This window comes from Haliotis rubra, unplaced genomic scaffold (genome assembly GCF_003918875.1).
Source record: "Haliotis rubra isolate DU_JTF1 unplaced genomic scaffold, ASM391887v1 Scf509, whole genome shotgun sequence".
Classification (NCBI taxonomy): Eukaryota; Metazoa; Mollusca; class Gastropoda; order Lepetellida; family Haliotidae; genus Haliotis; species Haliotis rubra.
The window spans coordinates 618962-636038 of NW_025767201.1; the positions used below are offsets into that span (position 1 = coordinate 618962).

A 17077-nucleotide genomic window follows, 5' to 3' on the forward strand; every position below is an offset into this window, starting at 1 on the left:
TGCGTAACAGGAGCTAACTGAAGATAATATCTGTGAACATTTGTTAGGAAATACTAGTGATTGTAATAGCTCTCTCGAAAAGGATACAGTTACAAAGCAACTGGAATATCTCGCAAGACTTGGCGAGACCAAACGAGAACCAAGATGGCCGCGCGCATAGGTTTTATTTCCGAGTTTGACTCGAGCAAAGAAGATTGGTCAACGTACATAAAGAGGTTTATGGATGAAAGCAAACAAAGTCAAGAAAGAGGAAGAAGTAAATACTTTTCTCGCTACTGTTGGCCCGCGAGCGTTCGAACTGCTGATATCGTTAGAGTCTCCCAACAATGTTTCGGACCGTTCATTCACAGAGTTGAAAACTCGACTTACAGATTATTACAAGCCACATCGAAATGAGATTGGGGAGCGGTACACTTTCAGCAAAAGAAATCAAGGTAAAGATGAATCTGTTGCTGATTACAAAACTTGGTTTGAAGCGTGCTGCCTTGCGTTGTAACTTTGGAGGTACACTTGAGGAACAGTTAAAGGTCACATGCAACGTAAAACACAACTTTGCAGATTCTGATACCTTTCGGTATGGACTTACCGAAACAAAGCGTCAAAAATGCAAATTCAACTTAGAAAGTTGAAAAATGACGCGATGAAAAAACACGCGCGAAATCGGAGTTCAAACGTTTCACTAATTTTCCCCAGACTTTTCTGGGGAATACGGGTTTCAACAGCTGGGCTGCGCTCATAGCACGTGCGCAGTGAAATAGGTTCGCGCAACTTGGAAGCGGGCTGTCTGGTGAATACTCCATGAAGGCTTTGGTGTGAGCTATTTTCATAATGTTTTGTTGATATCTCACAGGCGCGAGCTTTTTATATGTTATACCAGTAAATAAACTGTTTATATAATTTCATTTGTCTATTTCACCACACGTTCTTCTTACCGAGTCACTTTCTCAGTTCGATACTTAAAAGCAATGTCATTATTTAGCGTTGACACAATTTCTAACTGTGATATAGATATGTCGCTGTCACAGACAAAACTCAATGTCTTGTTTTATTGACACCTGCGTGTCTGCCTGCCTGTCTGCTAATGACAATATTCAATACACAACTGCGATCACTGACCACATGCAATTTGAACTTAACACCTATCAGGCTATACACCATAAACAAAACGCATTGATTTATGGCCCGAGTTTGGTCTCTGTCACATTATGTAATTACACAGACAGGCAGGTGTGATACTTGAACACATGACATGTTATGATGTCTGTTGATTGCAAAATGTTATACACAAAAAATGAGCATGTATTTACAAAACTCAACATCTCTATATATACACACACAATGAGCTGTGAAGGCAGCATCTGCTAATGAACCAGCCGTTACACTTGAGTGCACACCCACCTGCTCTGACTGGGTTCGGTATCCCGGCTGCTCCGTTTCGAGGGGAGGTAAACCCAAGTACAAAATATTGCACTTTTGATCTGCGATTATACGCTTATAATTTTGTTTATTTGTTTTTTCATAATCAGCAATGCATATTATATGTCATGAAGAAGTGATAATTGTGTTTTAATTATGTTTGATTTTTTGGTTGCATGTGACCTTTAAGAGCAGGTTTATGTTTTGAGAACATTCGAAAGAAGTTGTTGACAGACAAGGGGTTGACATGGGAGAAAGCTTGTGAAATATCAGTTGCTATGGAAAGAGCTGACAAGGACACACAAACTTTCAATCCACAACAAACAGAACACGTACAGGTACCCCAACTTCATCAAAGGAGAACAGAAAGGCAAGACCATTTCACTCAAAGAACCTCGTTATAGATGTAATGAAAATCATAATGCTGATAGATGTTTTCATAAGAACAAGAAGTGTGATCAGTGTGGAAAAGGACATTTAGCAAGGGCATGTAAACGGAAACAGCGAAATCCTCAACATTCTCACAGATACAGACATAAGAGGGAAGGGGGGTAGAAAGCACAAACAAAAGGGAATTGAAAGTTCTGATGATGACTCAGAAGTGATAATGAGGAACAACTTTGTATGGTTTACACCCTTGAGGAGACAAGTGGGTCAGAGTTCAAATCTGTAATCACGCTGGATGGAAAACCTCAAGAGTTTGTCATCGACACCGGTGCTAAAGTCTCTGTCATCGGGGAAACTCTATACAGGAAGAAGTTTGCACATGTACCCTTACAAGATTCCAAGATCAAATTAAAAGGGCTATTCAGGAAACAGAATACCTATAATTGGAAAGATAAAGTCGAAGCCGAGTACGACGGAAGAAGAATGACATTGCCACTAATTCTTGCTCAAGGAAAGAAAATACCTCTACTGGGACGAATCTGGTTTCGGAGTCTCAAGATGCAGCTATCAGAAGTCTGTGCAGTAGAGACACAAGGGAAGACAATAACAGATATACTTGAAAGTTACCAAACAGTGTTTGGGGGAAAAGGGACTATTAAGAACTTTACAGCGGATATTCGGGTAAAGCCTGAATCAGTACCCAAGTTTTGTAAAGCAAGACCGGTACCATATGCTATGAAAGGGGCGGTAGAGAAGGAGTTAGACAGGCTGGAGAAAGATGAAATTTTGAAGAAGGTTGAAAGATCAGATTGGGCGTGTCCCCAATTGTGATTGTGCCAAAGTCTGACAAGTCCATACGAATCTGTGGAGACTATAAAGTGACCATCAACTCATGTCTGGAAGAGAAAGTGTACCCCATGCCAACAGTTGATTATCTCTTCTCCAAACTATCAGGAGCCAAAGTCTTCAGCAAGGTGGATCTGTCCAGTGCATGTCAGCAACTTGAACTGTCTGAAGATTCAAAGAAATTGTTGGTGATTAATACTCATAAAGGCCTCTATAAGCATCAGAGACTGACATTCGGAGTTTCCACAGCACCCGCATTGTTTCAGTGTGTGATGGAACAGATTCTCAACGGAATAGATGGAATTGAAGTCCTGCTTGCTGACATCCTCATGGGAACCGAGAACGAAGCTCAACAGCTAATATTGGTGGATAAAGTCCTAGGAAGACTGGCACAGTATGGTATAAAGCTCAAGTTGGAAAAATGCAAGTTCATGACAATGTCAATAGAATACCTAGGACATCGCATTGATGCAGAAGGAATTCATCCTCTAGATGACAAGATCACAGCTATCACAAAAAGCTCTAAGGCCGAAGAACCTGATGGAACTCAGCATTCATCGGCATGGTGAACTACTATGGGAAGTTCATCGCAAATATGTCAACGCTACTGGCCCCCTTGTACAGTTTCCTGAAGGGAAATGTTGCATGGAAATGGAAGAAGGAACAGGAAGATGCCTTCACGCAGTGTAAAGCACAGCTATCAAGCAACAGTATCTTGGTCCACTATGACACTAATCGCCCGCTCACGCTGGCAAGTTTCGCCTAAGCCTATGGAATAGGGTGTGTCATATCACACATTATGGAGGACGGAAGTGAACGGCCAGTGGCGTATGCATCCAGGACATTGACAGCCTCAGAGACTAACTACGCACAGCTAGAGAAAGAAGCATTGGCCATCATCTTTGGAGTAAAGAAGTTTCACAAGTACCTATATGGCAGAAGCTTCATCCTGATTACAGATCATAAGCCGCTGACTACAATCTTTGGGCCAAAGACTGGGGTTCCAACACTAGCCGCAGCTAGACTTCAACGATGGGCACTTATCCTCATGGCACACAAGTACGAGATCTGATACCGCAAGTCGTCTGAGCACAGCAACGCAGACTGCTAATCAAGATTGCCGTGGGAGTCGTCGAAGTTGGCAGCCGAAGAAGAGTGTAATCAGATTGACTACCTAGACAATCTACCAACCTCAGCAGAGCAGATTGTCGAAGCAACCAGGAAAGATGTCATTCTTTCAAGAGTGTTACAGTACACACAATCTGGATGGCCAAATCATGTAGTTGATCAGCTGAGACCTTTCTTTATTAGAAGACTGGAGCTGTCGGTGGATCAAGGTTGCTTACTGTGGGGTAGGTGTGTGGTCATACCACCCAAGTATCAACAAGAAGTATTAGAGGAACTTCATAGAGAACACAGTGGGGTGGTAAGGATGAAGAGCATGGCGAGGAGCTATTTCTGGTTTCCAGGACTGGACCAGGAAATAGAGCGAACATCAAGGCAGTGTGAAGTGTGTCAGATGACAAAGAAAGAGCCGCCAGTTGCACCATGGGTGTATCCCAAAAGAGCCTGGGAGAGGATCCATATTGACTTTGGGGAGTTCAGATCACAAAAGTTCTTGGTAGTGATAGACAGCCGGACCAAATGGATCGAAGTGATATTGATGTCATCAACAACAGCAAGTAGAACCATAGAAGAATTGAGGGGGCTGTTTTCAGCATATGGTTTGCCAGCCGAAGTGGTATCCCCTATCATCCTGCGTCAAACAGGGCAGCTGAACGCAGTGTACAGATTGTCAAGTCAGCATTCCAGAAACACTTCCTCGCTTCACAGAAGAATGAACACTCCAGGTCAGTGAAGCAGATGTTAGGGAACTTTCTCCTCACATACAGGGCTACTCCTCATACTGTTACCGGGGAATCACCAGCAGTACTCTTCCTTGGAAGAAAGGTACGCACCAGACTTGACCTGCTACGACCCGACCTGGACCAGAGGGTCAAGATGAAGCAAGAAAAACAGAAACAGATGCATGACAGTGAGGGCAGTGCAGTACGTGAGTTCCAGATCAACGAACCCTGTCTTATCAGAAATAGAGAGGGGAGAGACGAGAAGTGGATCCGAGGTAGAGTCATAAAACGCCTCGGCTCACTGCGATACAAGGTGCAGATAGGTGCGTCATCTCGAATCACCCACATTGATCAGATGCAGAGTTACAGAAGTGCTGAGATTCCTGTACCTACCTCACCACCCAGATGTGACATTACAGATCAGCAGCTGAGGGAGTTGGTTAGACTACCTACACAGACAACCAGACCGAGCCCAGGTCCGGGGATGATGCCAAATCCAATGATCAACTTAGAGAGCAGTCTGCCTAGCAGTGACGATGTGACCAGGCGATATCCTGCCCGCCTGAGAAAGCCAGTTGAGAGGCTTGATCTGTGAAATTAACTCTATATCGCTGTGTCAAAGTTAGGATTTCAGTAAAGAAGTAACAGTGGAAAGTTTCACCCTTACTTATTGATGGACTCTAAAGTTGCAAGGGCATGAGTTTAAGTTACTAGTTGATAATTGTGTTAGGTTAACGTTTTAAAGTTAATATATTCTCACGGAGTCAGCCAGGTGAAGAGACTTTAAGTGTTTTACTGGAAACACAATATCATCGTTTATCATAGTGATAACAGGATAATTAGTAAGGCTTAGTCCTTTCTTGTAATAACAAGAGGAAGACATTTAAGGGGGAAGAGTGTAGTGTATTTGCTATAAGTAGTTGTAACACCAACCCTATTGTACATCGTATTCTGATTACGTCATCTACACGTCATCTGCACGAGGATGATGACGTCATGTATGGATCAGTTAGCCATCTTGAATAAAACACGAAGGTTGACACTACTCTCTCGTTGTGTCTTGGTGCACATGCATGGGGTAAGGAACACCCCCGTACGGAATACATTACAGGTTCCAGTAAGGGTTATAGTGAAACCCCTTATCTATGCTTGGGGGAATAAACTCAGCAAATAGTCCAAAGTCACAAGAAGCTAATCATAATTTTATTGACATGAATGGAATAACATTGGGTGGCCACAGAGAATCAGTACAACCCTCTGAGCTGAGGGCTAGAGTCAACCTGTGTTGGGAGTCTAAACCCTACTGACAAACATTTCTTCTTCTTCCTTCTTCGGCTAGGTGCTTTGGAGGTCACCTTCGCCTGTTGGCATTTCAGCAGTCCTATCCCACCTGGGGATGCATTGGGTGTCCCTCCTTGGGACTCGTGGGGGAGGATGTGGTGTCCCTCCTTGGGATGCTTGGGCCGGATAAGGGTGTGCCCTCCTTGGGACGCGTGGGGCTGGGTTGGAGTCTCCCTCCTTGGGACGCATGGGCTGCATCTGCGTGTCCCTCCTACAGCTGCATGGGCTGCATCTGGATGTCCCTCCTTGGGACGCTTGGGACGGATAGGGGTGTCCCTCCTTGGGACGCATGGGGCTGGATCGGAGTGTCCCTCTTTGGGACGCATGGGCTGTGCCTGGGTGTCCCTTCTTGGGACGCTTGAGTTGGGCCGGAGTGTCCCTCCTTGGGGCTCATGGGCTGGGCGTGGATGTCCCTCTTTCGGACGCATGGAGCTGGATCTGGTTATCCCTCCTTGGGATCCTGAGGCTGGACTTGTTGTCCCTCCTTGTGTTGACCCTCATTTGGTCGCATGGTTGTCCCTCTTTGGGACGCATGGGTGTATATATACGTGTGCGTGAGTATATATACATATTTTTTTATAATTTTTCCTAATTCCTAACTATTTATCGCAAACTGAAACAATAAAAAGATTACGATTCGTTGAATGATACAAAATGGGTGTCCTACAATAACCAATGAAATGACAGAGGGGAGTACTTAATCCTGCTAATCCTACTTCAACTGGCACTAATCTTGTTGACACATTTACTGGATGCTTACTCTGGGCTAGATTTTAATGAGCCTAAATGAGTCTATTATAGGTGATGACATGTTTAGCTTATCAAAGCAAATATTCAACAGTATAGACATAATTTTTGTCTTACTGAAAGGTTTGTCGAACAGTTGAGTCCTTTATACCTTAGGCTAAGATTTATCTAAAACATCTGTGAAATTGTGCAGTCGTAACTTATACCTTTTTTATCCCCCGCCACGTGTTTCGCGCGAAGGGGGATATAGTATTAGGCTCCGTCCGTCCGTCCATACGAATTGGAATATCTTAAGAACCGTTTGCTAGATTCTTTTCATATTTTGTACCTAGTTTCATCACAGTATAAGAAAGGTCCAACTCAGGTTTGGTGACCTTGACCTTCATTTCAAGGTCACAAGGGGACTTTAACATTTTACCTGCATGTTAAGCTGCATATCAAGAACCGTTCATTGGATTTTCTTCATATTCAATACCAAGCTTTATCTAGGGAAGGTGCAGGGCCCAGTCGATTTTAGTGACCTTCACTTAATTTTCAAGGTCATGGCGACACTTTGAAGATTTCAGCATGTTAAGTTGCATGTTAAGATAGCCAGCAAGATATCGCAAAAAATATTCACTGGATTTTCTTCATATTTGACACCAAACTTCATCTAGGGAAGGCCCAGGACCCAGTCAATTTTGGTGACCTTCACATAATTTGTACGGTCACGACGACACTTTGAAGATTTCTGCATGTTAACCTGAATTGTCAGCAAGATATTTTAAGAACAGTTCACTGGATTTTCCTAATATCTGAATCCTAATGTATTATTTGTGGTAATAATTAATAATGAATTTTTGTATGGACTATTAGTTCTTGATATACCTTTGAAATGACATTGAATGAATGTATTCTTTCAGTCCAGCCTTCAGGCCCTTGCTGGTTTTGTTTGGGAAGCTCAGAGGTGGAGAAGCATCTTGTGGTCAGTGTTGGAACACAGGTCAGTGTTAATGATATTATTATCCCCCGTAACGCGTTTTGAGAGTGCACATTCGTCTTTTCCGGAGCAGAACTTTAAAACTGTTCACTATTTCTTCAATAAGCTTGGCACATGGATAGGTGTTGTGATGTGTACTGGAGCCTTTTGGTAGTTTTGGAATTCTGAATAAAATAGTTTTTGTGTTTCCAGGGCAGCAAGTTTGGCTTTGAATGCATTTGGTGGTAGTGCTCCTTTGTGAAGCAGAACTTAAAAACATTTCAATGCTCTCCTTCCACTTTGCCATATACAAACCAAAACATTTGACATAATCATAACTAGTAGACATATTCATGAAGAGTATTTTGCCATTGCGGGGGACATTGATGACTTTGTCTTCTTGTGGTTGATAATTTGACTTTACAAAAGGCTTAAGAGTCCCCTTTGAACCAGCAAAATAGAACACAAGTCTAAAATATTCAATGATATATTGAACAAACAATTATCAAGTTACATTGAAAGACAATACATATTCATTATAGTACAGTGCAGTTGAGTCACAAATCTAAAAAGTTGGGTCACATATCTAAAATATCAACTCACCAGAGTCTTAACATTCACAGTGAGAACAGATAAACTGATTGAATGTTGTTGACGATGAATAGACAAGCACAGTGATAAAATTGATGATTGCAGACAGATGTGTATGAATCTCAAGTCCTGTAAGTCATGTGTTAGTCCCCCTTCACAACTAAACAATTATCCTTTATATAGCTCTTACTCAGTTCTCAAGCATTCTAGCAAAGCTAGGCTGCATCATTATCCTCTCAGAACGGTATGGACTGCCATTGAAAACACAAGACACCACTAGACCATCACCGGAAGTCAAAACAAATACCGTATATTACCGTCTATAAGCCGAATTTTGAAAAAAAAAAAAAAGCAGTCTGTAGAAGGGGGTCGTCTTATCCATCGTATCACTTCCTGTGAACAAACAACAGAAGACGACTTTGTCAGTAGAGACGTCAAATTTGCAATTAAACATCACTAGACAAGAATATTTACATTTTAAGTTCTAAGTTGTTTTTGCTGGGCATGGTATTATTTGCAGGGATTAAGATTACCGTGTGTATCTGAGCCTGAAATAGCAATCAGCTGTGCACATGTTTCCCGGCGATCAAGTTCAAACATGCACAATAATATAACGGGACAAATTCTGATGCAGTCATCAGTAAAATATAATACAGAATACTATTATTTAACCCAAAGAAATATATCCTAGCATTGTGTAATTTTAATTACAGTTTTTGCTCTATAAATTAATTAAGATTAAGATTACTGTGTGTATTTGAGCCAGAAATAGCAATCAGCAGCGAACAAGTTTAAACATGCACAATAATATAACGGGACGAATGCTGACGCAGTCGTCAGGAAAATATAATACAGAGTACTATTATTTAACCCAAAGAAATATAACCTAGCATTGTGTAATTTTAATTACAGTTTTTATGTAAAATATATATAATCAACACTAAGGTTATACAGACCCTCATGAACGTGGTAAGCAGAAGTTGTACGCACATGGAATGGGGTAAAATATGGAAGCCATTTAAATTCACACATTTTTTACCGATGTTACTGTAAACTAGCAGTCAATGGAAAACGAGGCGGTAATCAGTTTGTGATTGTTGAATGGGGTAAAATAAGCGAGCCAGTTTGTTGCTACAATAAATATGATATTTAGCGAAACAAAATATATTATGCATTTTATATCAATTACACTTCGTTTCGATCCGTGAGTAGACGCAATATATATGATTGTGAATTCTTTGAATAATGTGGACCAAAGTTATAATTATTGGTAACTGCCAGTTGTCTGTGTTTGCCGCGATTAGGACCCCATCGCGGGGGATCGACTTATGCACGAAACATACCATTTTGACACTGATTTTCTTGGTCAAGTTTGGGGGTCGTCTTATCCATGAGGTCGTCTTATAGACGGTAATATACGGTAAACAAGATTGCCAAGGGCAGGTAATTCCAAAGCGCGCTATCTCAAAAGGCATGCCGTTAAAAATACAAATGCCATTGACCATACATGATGCGAGATGCCCGTCAAAACCCACTCTCAAAACTCTAAACTTTGCAGATGTACAGATAAGCTGTACCTGTGGATAGATAAAATAACTGAGGTACATTTAGAAGCTCTATTTCGGGACATGAACTTGGTAACTTGCAGTCTTTCTTATTGTTTCTCATATTACAGATCAAATATAAATAACAAACACTAACAATTAAACTTAATTATATTTTTACAATTAATGGAAAATGACAAAATACCCAAATGAGTTTGAGTAAGGTGAGTACAATTTATTTGGTTACTCAAAGGAAAATTAGGATACCCACTTGAGATAAACACAAGCGAATACATAACTCAATGACCCGAAGAGTTATCTGTAGCTCTGACTTTGTGACCCATAATAAATATCAGTTAAAGAACAAATAAACTTTGTTTTTTTGTACTCTTTTAACTATTACATATGAAAGATTTGTGGTTAGACTTATGCGGAACACCAAATTCATTCTTAAAAAACTTGTGGTTAATTAATACCGAGCGATTAAAAGTTGCCAAAAAGTCACCTGCTTCACTCTCGCCCACCAACGAAACCACAGACAGGTTACGTAACTCTGTCGCCAGAGCACTGCAGTGACGTCATATGAGGAACGATTTTCAGTTAGTTGTATAGAAAGTGTGTAGCACGCTCATCATTTTGATGATTTCTCGACATCAACGACGACATGCTGAATTGTTGCTTTGTCGTCAAATGCTCCTAGGGTCGGGCGATGGTGTCACCATGCACAGATTTCCACAGGACCCGCAATTAGGTGCTAAATGGGTTATGTTTGTGAGTCGCGAAGCAAGCGTTGTGGAAGCCTGAAACGATATCTTACTTGTGTTCAGATCGCTTCACGGAAGTTAAAGAATCAAAACTACTTACTAGTTGTAGTAAAATATGTATATGATTGATGACCATAAAGATTTTCCATGACACAACTTGTAACATAACAATTTCTTCCTCGGAAGCGAGGTTGTGGTTGAAGTAACAATAATATTGTAAGTGGTATTATATTGACACCCACCTCGCTGCCACGAGAGAAATTGTTATATTATAAGCTATGTCATGCAAAATCCTATTCGACATCAATCAAATACATATTTTACTACCAGTAGAAAGTAGTTTTGATTTTGTAACTCGGTGAAAACAAACCTAAATAGCATTTATCCTCCAGATTATGGTTTGTTTTCATCAAGTTAGAAAATCAAAACTACTTTCTACTCGTAGTTAAATATGTATTGGAATCATAACCAAAAGGATTTTGCATGACACAACTTATAACATAACGATTTCTTCCACGGAAGCGAGGTGGGGGTCGAAGTGACAATACTGCGCGATAAATGTCTTGCTACATTCACATTGTTAACGTCCACTCACCAGTATGTAGATACTAGTCAATGTGCGTCTTACTATTTGGTCTTATAATCCTAATTAGTTTATTATCATACTTGTATGCATTTTGAAACTAAATAAAAAGCAGACGATCTGCTGATACTTATAGTGAATTTATAACAGAACTGTAATATCTAGACATTTTATAGTTTTCCAATGTGAATCATAATTCGCACACACACCCTAGTGTATGTTGTCTGTCTCATTACACTTCACGGCGAAAACAATGATTCTGTTGAATGCTACGACAAATGAATAAAAACAAAATGCAAATACTAAAATTAAAACAGATTAAAGTTATAGGAACAATGTCAGGCTATTACCTTGTTCAAGGAATGTATCCATCAATATCCACAAAAAGGAGTGATATGCCATTCATCTGCAGCTGTTCCAAGTGATGTGTCTTTTAACAGTTTAATATACGAAAAGTGATAAATCTTTTCAGGTATTTCACATTGGTGTATAGTCTCATTGGTCACCCAAGATAGCACACCTGGCAACTAATTGCATAATGTCTGCCTTTCTTTAAAAACAGTACTTTAGTTAGCCAATAATTGGTAAAATCAATCAATGTATTGCCGGTTAATCCTTTGAAAGAAGGACGTTGTTTTTACGCAGACACCGACACAACAGAGTGTATTCAGTATAGATTAGTAAATAGATTTGACAAATCCGCTGTGTAAGATAAAAGTAATTAATCAATCAGCGTGTTATTGGTTAATCCTTTGATCAATGTTTATAATGTTGAATATTTACTCCAGACACAAGAAATGCCAAATGGGAACCTTTGTCAGGTAATCTAAGTGGTGTTACCACTAATTATACCTGTTATAAATTCATTAACTGACCATCAAGTGAATGATAACAAATAACATGTGTAGGTTTATACCACCTAACACGGTTACAACAAGGGAGTATTAATTGCTGTATTGCATGTGAAAACTTATGGGCCGACACTGTTTTGAGAATACAAACAGAACTTCATTGTTGCATAAGAAATACATATAAGCATTTGCTGTGTGCTAAAACTGTATGTACCTATTTACCTTAGTAAAATTTCAGATTCTTCTAGCAATGGCGAAGTAGGGTTGTTTAGTTTACCGATTCAAATAAATCAAATGTCAATTTTTAATATCATACGTAATAGACGTCATATTTTTACATGACATGATTAAATATCGAGGTAAAAATCCACAGAAATGGGATCAATTTGGATCAGTCATTATGCAAATAAGGCCTATCGACATCAAGCGATTTTGACAGAATCGTCTATGAAAACAAGTTGTAACTTGGAAACTAGGCAAAGCAGGAGACAAAATTAAATGACAGTAGATTGTGAGAACATATAGCTTTCATTTTCCACAACAGTTGTCACGATTTCAGGTTTATACAAACCTGTAAACAAGATAATTTACCCTCTGAAATGTAGATGAATTCTGCATCGGCCCTCATAACTATTCCTCATATGACGTCACAGAGACGCCCCGCTCTGATTGGTTGAAATTTCGTTCGCAGGTGAGAATTGTGCACTGTTGTCAAAAAGGTTGATGTAAGTTAATTAAAGACCGAAGTGAGTAGTTTTAATGACGGGTTTCATTTATAGCGATGCCAGTTAATGATTTATGTATTTGTACCCCCCTAGAGTATATGTGATCTTTAAGGCCCAAAAAAATAAATGTTGTGGTTCCGATTTCCTACATTTCAGAACTAGGGTAGGTAGGTTTTTTGGGTTTTTTTGCAAAATATTTTTACATTACCAGTGATTTTGAAGCCTATAAAAATCAGTAGGACAAATGTCCTGAGTGGGTGTCTGGCGATAGGCTATTGACCTAAAGCTCTTTTTGACATTTTTTAAATCCCAATGCCATCCTATAACTAAATTTTTAATGACATTTAATGTTGCAACTTGGATTCTAGATATACAGCAAAATTAAAAGATCTAATCCCACTGTTTATAAATATGAAATTTATTTTTCTAATATTTTTCAAATAATACAACTACAACTTAAATAAATTGATTTTTTAATTAAAATGCAAGCATTTATAATGTCCAGAAATATCACAAAAGAAGCAAAAACTATGGCGATTTTTTTCCATTTGTGACATGTCATAACATCCCCGTGCCTTTTTCTTTTATATTTTCATTTTCACGTAATCAGAAAATTATTATATAAAGATTTCTTAAATAATATGTATGGTCGCCTATTTCCCGATATCAATGGCTTTCCGCTCGGTAACATGACACAACAACAAAAAATACCTCTGTTTTGGAAGCTTGGTATGAATAACATGCGAAGGCGAATCGTTCTCTGAAGATCAACAATATCACTATACCCTTGCTGAGAGTATTTTCACAGTTGTAAGAAGCAATTTTATTGGATAAAGATTGGTTTCTAATGACGCTTTTTCGCCACAGTCTGCTATAAGGGTCGTGATTGGCCAAAATCAGACACGTGACATGAGACAGCCAATCCTATTATGGCAATGGATACCGTCCTCGTAAACGAAAACTTTTATATTTTGACGAAAGTTTTGGGTAAAATAATGCTATTCGGAACATATTAAACACAAAATCACTACCTATACGTAAATTATGGAACTTATTGGACGTATCGTGCTAGGTTATGACCTGTGACAAAAATGCTTCATGCATATATTTTCGCATTATACATCGTGTCCAAGCGTGAAGATTGAGGCGGCAAAAGCCGAGATGTCACTTGTCAGTGACTTGACTTGCATTACATGATCGCACAAAAAGATGGAAATAGTAATTTTATATGTACGTTTGACAACTTTTATGAATGCTATTGTTGATTTTATTCATTAGTTTATTCAAATTATTTAATGATTTCCTTGAAACATTGTTACATGCGGGTGGGGTCGGGAAACCCCGTTTCTGATTGTCCAATGCTTAAAATAGCAGCCAATCGCGCAATCCATTACATGTACATTTGGTAGCTTAGTGTGATAAAAATGGATGCGTAAATACATGCACGCCGCGGAAACATGCTCAAGATTTCGTGGTTAGTTTTTGATAAATTTGTAAATGATAATGTTTGTAATTTATTAGGTCCAATATGTGAAAATAACATCGAAATTATCGATCGGCCCGAGTGTCCTAATTAGTAAGAAAGTAGTCGGTCATTTGAAAATGTTATCGGACTATGACCGAAGGCTGATGACAATCTGAAACCCTGCATTACTCATGTGTCAAGAAAATAAATTTCATTTATTATGTGGTGAGTAAAATTGTTAGGCTCGGCGGGAATATTTAGGGTCGGTCGGGAAATCGGAACCACAAGCTTTTTTTTTTTAGGCCTGATCAATGTGATATTAAAACTAACAAAAACACACTCTCATAACAATGTCATTGATTAATCATGGCTTACTTGCCCAAAAAAGAATTCTTACATGACCATAGCTTAGTCATGGTGTTGTATTGTCTTTCTTCCAAGAGGTCTTCCAAGCAGCATCCACTATCTCCCTTAACTGAAAGTGTGGGAAACCTCGTAATTTTTTGCAGTGGTGTGTATTTACTTGTATTGTGAAAAATTCTTTCTAGTGTTTGTCTTTTTATTTTTTTGTCATGGGAAAATCTAAGGGCCCGAAATACATTTCGTCATCACCCTCAGGAACAAAAAGTTACTCAGCATATGGGAAATTAATGTCCCCTCAGCATCTGCAAGGAGATCGCTGGGAGTTTGTTGACATGCCTTGCTCTTTCGTCGCCTGTTGTGGTCTGGTCATTGAAAAAAGCTAAGATATATAGAAACTGTGCTCCAGGACTCCAGTGAAGGTACCTTACAATAGGATCACGTCATATCAGGGGGGAGGTAACTCTTTGAGTTAAGAGCTAAGCATACCACTAGGGATAGCTATGACTTCAGGTTAAATTTTTTCATTTTATTTTCTGTATGTGACTGTGGGAATCACAGAATTAAGGCAACCATAATTCAGAGGTAAGTTTACTAACAATACATGTAATTGTTCCTTTTGGAGGTGGATATAGACAACAATCATGCATGGAAGATGCCTATATTTCCTCTGAAGATTTTTCATGATCCAGTGGGCAGACATTAATCATCATTTGCAGAAAACTAGAAGATTATGACAACCGATCAGTGGATCATCAAAGGTATTTAGGAAGTATTTCACCTGCACTTGGCCAAGAGGTCCTGTATGGTGATATATCCACTAGGATATCACTCTGCCAAGCCCTTGGGCAAGACAGCTGTCATTGAGTTTGATCCTTTGGAGCCCTGACAAGCTTCAAGAGGGGATCATCATACCTCAAGATGATTATTGATCTGAAGATCTTCAAATGGGAATATCTGAGATGATGTCCCTAGTTTCAGATGTTTCAGAAAATGATCTCCATAAGGGACTCCACAGACCTGCAGGATGAATGTCCTCATGATCCAATTCAGCCAGACACTTAGAGATACCTACGCTTTGTTGTCAACAGAAGACTCTTCCAGTTCAAGTTCTTCCCTTCAGAGTATCATTCACTCAGTGGCTAGTGATCATAGTTCCAGTCCTAGCATATCTACATCTACAGCATATAAGAATGCACAGGTAGTTTAACCAATTTTGGGGATGCTCTGGGCCCATAAAGCCTAGGGAGGGATGTATTCATAAGAATTTTGGAATATTATCACCAATGATAATAATTCTTTGGAAACTACCTCTAGCACATGAGGCAAAGGCCCACCCATCCTTCCCACAGTTATCTCAGAGTACCTTCCTGAAGGGTACTGTAGGAAAAATCATGAGGTTTCCTGCACTTTGAATCAGATGAGATAACTCCTATGGATATTGCGTGGAGGGACCACTACGAAGAAAGACAACACAACACCATGGACTTTAAAAATGTCACTCTTTCCTGCATGTGCTGGGGATAACATCATGGTGGCTTGAGCGTCTCCTTGGTTCGTAGTCCCTCTTTACCAGTCCTTTTAGTTGAGACAGTTAACTCATTAAGGCCGAGAGACGCATATATGGGGCAAATTAATCAGCTCCTCACAGCGAGTGACGTGTTTATGGGGCAGGTAATTAGCAGTTTCTCACAGCGAGAGCCACATACAGTCGTCAACAGAAAGCACTTCTTATTCAGCGAGAGACGCACATGTGTGTTGTACTTTTAAAAATCGCACTGTACCTATTATTTCAACCAATTTAGCAGTACTGAGCAAATGTTAGCTTTTCTTACGAGAGATCCCACCTTTAGTATCAATCAGAAGAAGTATTTAAAGTGTTTTGATAACAATTGCTAATCATTATCATAGGCTTGTACAGCGTTTAGCAAATGAACGCATGTCGTCGAGAAAGGGGATTGTGATGTTTTTACAGAGGTAAGTGCCTGGTACTCTTCCTTGGGAATGGATACTAAAATACTTTGTATGCACCTTGATTGAATTAGATGTAATGGTTTAGAGGTTACTGAAAATTATATTTCCTTCAACTACCTAATAAATAGGAAACAATATACGAAATTTCAAGGACATACAAAGAATTCAAACACAATAGAATAGTTTGAATTTACTTTTTAGGCATCATTACGTTGTCATGTTTCATATACTGAAACATAATGTATAAACACAAGTAATTATACATCCAAGCTCGAATAGATTAAACATAACTGAACTTACTAATTTGAAGTTTACTGAATTGTAACTAGTTGTTTTCCATAATCTAAAGTTACCTAAGCGAATATATAGTGATAAGTCGCTCACCTTTGCATCGAATACATATATACATGTCAGTGTTATTACAACAATGAAATGTTTTACAACGTTTGTTACAAAAGACAGTAAGTTGGTAATTCAAAACATTTTCACACATGGACAGAAGTAATATCATAAGTTATTACATGTAAGCCATACAAAGGTATTTCAAGCATTTTTGTTCAAGCTGTTGAAAGTTTCATGTTGATTTGAATTGTCAGTTTTCTATGCAATTTACATGAGCATTCTGTAAAACGTTTGTATTTGATCTGTGTAATTATCAAATCCGGTGCAATTATCACG

The 17077-nt window shown here is 39.2% G+C and overlaps 1 protein-coding gene across 2 annotated transcripts in view; it reads left to right on the forward strand.

The window, feature by feature from the left end:
- Positions 1-17077, forward strand: part of LOC124292122 (CWF19-like protein 1) — a 373599-nt gene that overhangs the window by 203030 nt on the left and 153492 nt on the right. For both annotated transcript variants that reach the window (XM_046729174.1, XM_046729175.1), the window contains exon 10: positions 7487-7566. In XM_046729174.1, the coding sequence (XP_046585130.1) occupies positions 7487-7566 (80 nt within the window). The remainder of the gene's footprint in view (positions 1-7486; positions 7567-17077) is intronic.